We start from the raw sequence: 7,758 nt of genomic DNA on the forward strand, positions 1-7,758 counted from the left end.
GCCAGACGTAAAGGCAGAGTGGAGACCTATTTTTTGCCCGTAAGCTTCCAGCGCAGCGGAGCGTTAAGTTATATCAAACCCTTTTTTTAGGAAAAGAGTGCCCCACGAAAATATCTGCCCCGGGCTCCTCAGCGCCTAAATCTGGCCCTGATAACGACGGTCCCTTGCGATGTCGCTATAAAGCGGTTCGACTGTACGGTATATTCAAAAACCGATTAGCTCATTGTTGAAAAAAATATTACTTGAAAACAGTTTTGATTGTTTTGAGTATTATAAAATTCACCATTCATTTTTGCGAAAAGTATACTATCGATTTGCCATAGAACTATTTATCAAAGTTTCTGTGTCAGCACAATATAACCAAATATATGACATGCGTATAACCTTCAGTACATTTTTGCAAAAGCAAATAATATAATATTATTGATCACTGCAACAACAGACACAGACTTCGCAGCCAACTGTTTAGTGTACAGGACAATTGCGGGCTAGCGCTACGATCCTACTGACACTAACAGTACCTCCCGAACCGAGACTCAAACTCACGAGGACTGGCTTGTTAGGCCAGCGTCGTACCTCGAGATCGTCTAGGAGATAAAAAATCACTCAGTACTATATTTTTGTTTTTGCAAGTTAACTGTTGTTTTTACAATTGCTTGAGCAAATTTGAAAATCTCTAAGCAAAAAATTATAAATACATCACCCCCTTGATAATATTTGGGGTGATAGAATAAGGAAAGTGATAAAATCGAGAATTTCTTTCAAAGCTATTTTGTTATGGAAGATGGTAAACTAATAATTTAATTCTCAAATCAGCGGATTCAATTACTACAAGCAATCTAATCATATAGAAAAGCAGTTCTTGTCTGTCTGTCTCTCTGAACCTTATAGACGTGGAAACTACTGTACCGAATATGACTATATGTTCAACGAAGAATTTTTTCCCGGGATTAGATTCGAAATCGATATTTTGCAGAAACTAGAATGCCAACAGACCAAGAATTAAGCATAGGTTGTATAGAATTCGCATGTTTTAGTACATTGTGAGGTAGGAGAAGTTGGTATTTAAGATTTGATCAAATGAAAAAAATAATATGATCAAATGCAGTCAAATGAATAATAAAAAACTCAAATTTCCACTAATTTCAAACATTTGAAAAAGTGATTTACTAGCGAGTACCATCTCTATGTTCTTCTTAAATTCAAAGATTTCAGTCTCAGCTATTCAAAAAACCCAACTGTAGCTGTTGCTTCCTGCCGCTTCAAAAGTTATTTGATATTTTTTTACATATTTTTAGGTATAAATCATGCGTTTCGCGGCAGCTTTTCATGACGACATAACAATTTCACAAATTCGTGAAGCGCACAACCAAAAGTCCAGCAGAATTGAAACCATGCAAGATGTATTGAACGGTATATTGGTTACATCTTACCGCTTTTCGTACAGTTCAATGTCGTTTTCGTTTTCGCGGTGTAGCTACACTTTTTCCAGACTATACTTTACAGCTTCAAATAAAACTTTTTCAGTGTCGTTGCATTGCTATGCGTAATAATGGGATAGCTGTCTATTCGTTTTGTTTTAGTCATTATCGCCATCGTCATTTTGTCTCGTTTCCATTTCATATGTCCATATCGCAAATGTGCTGAAACACTTTACCACTTTACCACGTGGAACGAGAATCAAACCAGTTTTGTCACATACGTGTGAATGTGTTGGTAACTTCCTACAGTACACTCTGCTTTTTTCGGGTGTCGTCAGCAAAAGTGTAGGCAGAGACAGAAAAAGGGTAGTCCGAAAAGTCAAATAAAACATTTACGGTGTCAAAAGTGTCGTTTGAGTGTAGCTACACCGCGAAAACGAAAACGACATAAGAACAAACTTCGATTCAACTGTTACCTGATACCTGGTTATATCTCGTTAACGGTCAATCCTACAATTTTAAAGTTTTTGACAACTTTATGTCAATTTATGATATGAACAAGTTTCCCGAAGAAACAAAATGGCTAGCAGCATTTATTCAGAAGATAGATGTCAGCACCATCTGTAGGAAAAAAAATTAAAGCTACCTTAATACATTTTTCATAAAAATATCTTCGTGCTGAACGACATTGCCAAAGACATGAACACTGTGGAAACAACCATTCAGGAGTTATGAGGTTTTGTCGTCGTCGTAAGAACCCGTAACGATTCCAACCATCAGCGGACAACGCAACTCACCATTTCCAATTTGGTTTTGATGGACGTCACTGCGGATATCTGCTTGATAAAAGGGATATTTTGCCATGAGGATATGCAGACTACTATTTTGTGTTACTGGATAGTCTACAACGTGTCGTTGCTACATGCTTATGTGTAGTTCTATTGAGTTATTATTCAGAAGTTATCGAAACTTTCTGCAATGGTTAAATTATCACAGGCACCCCTGACACCAAAATTTCACATCCCGAAATTTCATGTGCCGGAGTTTTGCGAACAATCAAGGAAAGGCTTTGCGAAATATTCAGAACAAACGACCGAAGCTTTTCACAAGGGAATTTATGAAATGCAATAAAAACTATTTGAACTACAGACCTAAAATATGTGCTGCTGTTTTATCATACAACAGTAGTTACATTTTAATGTCCATTTTTTGCTGTCTCAGATATTCGAGCTTCTATCATTTTTTGTTCGAGCTATAACTAATTAATTCTTCTGAACGCAATGAAGAATAAAACTGATCTAGTTGTGTAAATAATATAAATAATACAAGCTACATATCTGTAAATGACTTAGTATTCACCACATTATAATTAACCATTTTTAAATGTAATAATACAAATACACGCCTATTTTGATGATGAAAAGTCTTAAAATAGTTTTATTACCACGTCAACTACTACGTACACCAAAAAACGATTACGCGTATTGGGAGATTTGGTTTTCAATATTGAGGCGAAAAAGATGAAGAATAAACATAATCAAACGAAGACCAAAAACAATCTCATTTTAAGCTGGATTAACGTAGAGAGGATGTTTTTATACGAAAATTTCAGTAATTCCAAGATTTTACAAATATAAAATAAAATAATTTTACAAATCGGAATGTGTATTTGTTAAAAATAAAATGAAAAATCTATGAAAAAAACAAATGTTTTTCGATTAAATATTTTCAGGTGTTCATATTTGGAAACAAGAGGGCTGAAACTATGATCCTACGAAACATTCTAGGTACATTCACTTTGTATAAAAACCATTTTTTTTAACATAGCGTGAGGGGTACAAAAAGGTTTTAGGGAACCATAAAATTTTACGAGAACAATTCAATTTAACAACCACTTTGTTTGAACAGAAACTCCAGTTTTCGACATTAGCGGGCACACTAGCATCCAGCCCTCACAGAAAAGGAACGTATCGTCGAAAACTTTCGAATGACTGCTGCTAATCCGACGCAATCAAGCGAAATTAAAGAATGGAAACGACAATTCGACAAAAAAAAATGCTTAAATTAAAATACCATGGCATAAATTACGGTGTGTAACTGACTTTTTATTGCAGCCCAGCTCTCCGAGTTGTCACGGGAATTGGTACCACGCAGTGCATAGACCCGCCAAGGCATGGACGCCACACGAATCAACGGCCGGGAATAGTGTGCGCACTATAACCGAAAACCAGTTTCGAATCATTGTTGTTCTCCTGTGTCTGCTTCCTCGCCTCGTTTGTCCCAGTCCGTATTCAATAATTAAATGTACGATCAAGGCATAGCCGGTTCGTCGCTTTTTCTTGAATGACTCGCGCCGTGTGTGTGGGGGTCTCGCTCGGATGCCCAGGTCGAGGCTGGAATCGAAAGTAAATTTGTCGAGTTCATTGACCTAGTTTGTTGGTTCCGTGAACTTTCGCAGAGAGAGAGAGAGAGAGAGAGAGAAATATTTGTCACTTCCGTGTCGAACGTAAACGTAAATTAAAGTCGCACTGAGACTTGTGATCTGAATGTCATCCTGCAAATGCGGGGGTTTTGGCTCGGGGTTCAAGCACTGCTAATGGTTGAATGGCATCCGGAGCAGACAAGCTCGCTTGGTAACGGACAATCAATCTGAACGGGGGATCGCGAGATAGGTCAAAAGATTTCACTTTCTTTCAGCCTTCGCAGAGTGTGGATACACTCGATCGCGGTGAAACTGCGGGCGGAGAGGAGTTTCTTTCGTGTCTAGTTCCGGTAAATACATCGCGGGTCAGCGGGGGGATTTTGTTTTGCAAATTGCTTGTCGTTGCTTCTTTTTTCTTTTATTTTATTTACAAGTGCTTTTCACAAGTATTTTTTTCTTCACATATTTTATTCTCCTCTTCTTTTTCTCTAGTGGAACAGAAAAAGTGTGAAAAATTGAACAATATTAGGGAGGTTGAGTGCAGCGGGAGGATGGACGTTTGCATGGAACGATAGAAAGAGACTGCAGGATAATCGCACTAGGTGCACAGAAAGAAAGATTGCTTCCATTAGCTTGTACAAAAATGGAGTTAATAACAGTACCAGCATGAAGTGTGATGCTCTCTCTCTTTGTATGTGTAGAGACCTCCAAAGGGGAGATTATCAGTTTATTTCTTGCGTTTGGACTCGATGATGATTCGGCAGTGCGAAATCGGTCGAAAAAAGAAAAACAAGTCCAAGCTCGAGCAAAGAAATCTGTTGGAAAAAGTATAGCAAGCTAGTAGCGGTAAATTTTAAAAGAACCTTAACAGATATAGATATGAAGATAGAGAGAGAGAGTGTGGAAGAGGAAAAGAATAAATGTGTGTAAGTGTGTTTGTATGTGTGTTTGTGTTTTTTAGTGAAATAGGTTTACGATGGAATCAGTACAAAGAATGGTTTTGACGAAGTTCACGTCTACTGTTATCGTTGACAGTTAACATCCCTTAACTTGTTGGATTAGTAGTTTGGAAGAATCCTTGCAAAAAGAATAGTTTAAAGCACGTAAAAACCGTGGAAGGATGAGCACTGTAAGACACGAATTATTTCTATTTTTACTTTCTTTGACGCTGATCAAATTACCTTAATCAGCCTTGGTAGATAAAATAAAGACTAGAATGTGTAAATGTAGATATAGATTTACAGAGGTTGGAGGATCCCTCTAATAACGAGGAACCCTTCGTGAGGAATACAGTACAAATGCAGCTCATGAAATGATGAAAAGTTGAGAGAAGAAGAACTTAAACACAAAAACAAAACAATCTCAACAATTGGTAGAAGAATTCTCGTAACGCTAAAATAAATTAATGATCGAACAAAAACATGATAATAAATAATTTCAATAAATTAGTTTGTCTCGTTCTCTTTCTTTTTTAGTCTTGCGCTGATAGCTTTTTTCGGTACGTGTGAGCACGCGCGCATGCGCGATGTTGGGGTTTTGTTTGGGATTTCTGGAAGTGGAACGTTCGCTGCTCCAATTATGGCGCCTGTTTACTTTCGGACTGGCTTGTGACCGGCATAGGCGATCGAGTGAGCAGGCTGGCTGTGGGCACCATAATCACCATATCCGCTTGATTCTGCCCATCCAGAAGAACCGCCGTGGTAGCCGCCGCCATGGGAATCGTCCTTCTTGGAGAGCAGTTTCTTCAGGAATAGGAATTTGGACAGGATCAAAGCGATCACGGATACAATCAAAGCCTTCTTAGCGATCAGGGCAATACCGAACAGAGCTAAGATTGCAAGACCGACGATCTTCAGCTTGACGAGTCCGAGAATTGGCAGCAGCTGCTTGAGGATCTTCTTCTTTCCGCGAGCTTCGGAAACCATTGCTCGCATGGACGATTTCACATCCTCGGGGATCACAGTGGACAGACTACGGGCAGCATTGGCCATGTCTAGATTCAACGAACGTTCCTGGAAGAAGTTTTTCGTGCGCTCGAGCACGTAGCTTTCCAGGGCTTCTTCGCGGGACTCCACATTGTTAGCGGACTCAATCATGGCACTGTCGGCGTTAAAGGAGCGCGAGTCGCGTCCGGCGGCTTTCACGAATGACAATCCACCAGCAAGGCTTATTTGGGGCTGGTCGAAGAAATCTCGCGCTTTACGATAAAACTAGCAACGGAGCAGAGAAGAAAAAAGTGACGGTTAAAAACCTGTACGCATTTTTTACTGTTTTTAATAAAAACATAAAATACGTATTTTTTTATTATGAATGACTATTTATAAGCTAGAGCTACTCAGTGTGGAATTCAATGAAATTATTATGATGGAGTACTATTGATAAGTAAACAATACAACTTCAGAATTATATTTCCCATTTTCCTACATTTGGGTAAGACATTTTCACGACAATGAGTGAAAAGTATTCAATTTTCCTGAAAATCTAAAGATTCTAAACAACTTTTACAACATACAAGAAATTGACAACAAATGAGATGAACTTTCGGTGAAATAATAATAATACCATAAACTCTCATCAGCATATCTAAAATATTTTCAAACAAGTACGAAAATCATTTTTGGTTTGCATTTGTCTGTGAGCAATTATAGTTAAAACCATCCTGTCACACGAGAACGGTTTAAAAATAAACCTTCCATTTTTTGATTAATTTGTTGATTTGCTTTTCCACCTCATTCGATTCATTAGCGTAAGCGTAACACATTGCTGCTAACACGGTCCACTTAACGCATAATTAAACTTTAATTATCTTGTCACCTTCGTGCTCAAACTAACTTCGTTCAACCTAGCTAAGCTGAGCGCATTAGCCGCAGCTAAATGCGCAAAGGCGGCGGGTTTTCAATCGAGCGTTTTGATTCGTACGGCAAACCGTTAATTTTACCGCTAACCAATGAATCAATGAATCCAGCTGACAGTCTTTCAACCACTTTTGAATTCCACACTCACTTATCACTAATAGCTCAAGTGTCTAGTTCTTGGTATAGCATAAATGTCGTACCATTATTTGCACACAGGATATCGAATCCTTGTCGAGGCATTCCTTGAAGCTGTCTTGGGCGGCCGCCAGGGCGCACAAACTTAACACACAAACTAATAACTTCATGACTTTACTGTTGCTACTGCTCGTTCACTGCGATTAATAATTAATCGCTAATCCAAACAATCGAATCAAATCAACCAGGACACACTTCCTTCTGCGCACCACTCACGGATTTAATATTTTTGTTTTAACCTTTTTTTCAGATGCTCATCCGAACGGAACTAAACTCAAATTGACAATTTTCGCCTTGACGTCGAGGTGTTTATAAGCCTGTGCCGGGATTTCTGCGGGCCGAGGTCCGCATGTTCCCCACTTCCAAAATCGCGCTCTACGACGGGGCTCTCGCATTCTCCGCGGGTCTTCTCCATGGGCATAAAGCATATAGCAACCATCAGCCAACGAAGACCACATCCGCGATCGCGGGTTCTCCATACACACGGCGTCCGTGCTCTCGGGCACTCTCTGGTGCTCTCTCCGAAGCTTATCCAATGCATACCGCCGGCTGTCAGAGAACCTTGGCCTCACCGGAAGAAAAGTTACGACGCCGTAAGTGCGAGGAAACACGAGCCGGTCTGTGAGCGTTGCAAGTCTTGTGTTTTTTTTTCATCGAACTCCGGTCGTCGAGCTTGGACGATCATGTACTGAAAAAAAAAATGCAGAAACATTTACCTTTTCGGCAGTGAATAACAGTGGATGTTATGCAGTGCGTACGCAGCATGATACATGTACGAGGTGGTGATGGAGCATAAATGGCGAAAAATTTGCACGTTTACGCTAGAAGTTAATCACATCTGTGATCACGATTACGCAAATCCAAT

The 7,758-nt window shown here is 39.3% G+C and overlaps 1 protein-coding gene across 1 annotated transcript; it reads right to left on the minus strand.

The window, feature by feature from the left end:
- Nucleotides 1–4,221: 4,221 nt before the first annotated feature.
- LOC129733955 (uncharacterized) lies at nt 4,222–7,184 on the minus strand. The gene is made up of 2 exons (XM_055695595.1): nt 6,899–7,184; nt 4,222–6,053 (listed from the first exon to the last, which is right to left on the minus strand). Exons 1-2 carry the CDS (start codon nt 7,001–7,003, stop codon nt 5,433–5,435), a joined length of 726 nt encoding a protein of 241 aa, XP_055551570.1. The 5' UTR covers nt 7,004–7,184; the 3' UTR covers nt 4,222–5,432.
- Between the last annotated feature and the right edge of the window lie 574 nt (nt 7,185–7,758).

This window comes from Wyeomyia smithii, chromosome 1, assembly GCF_029784165.1.
Source record: "Wyeomyia smithii strain HCP4-BCI-WySm-NY-G18 chromosome 1, ASM2978416v1, whole genome shotgun sequence".
Lineage (NCBI taxonomy): Eukaryota > Metazoa > Arthropoda > Insecta > Diptera > Culicidae > Wyeomyia > Wyeomyia smithii.

Bases quoted from the DNA above. Each gene is read 5' to 3' on its own strand.
- LOC129733955 (XM_055695595.1), bottom strand. From the start codon at position 7,003: ATGAAGTTATTAGTTTGTGTGTTAAGTTTGTGCGCCCTGGCGGCCGCC. The intron at 6,054-6,898 runs GTACGACATTTA...CTCCGTTGCTAG, and splicing joins TATCCTGTGTGCAAATAATG to TTTTATCGTAAAGCGCGAGA.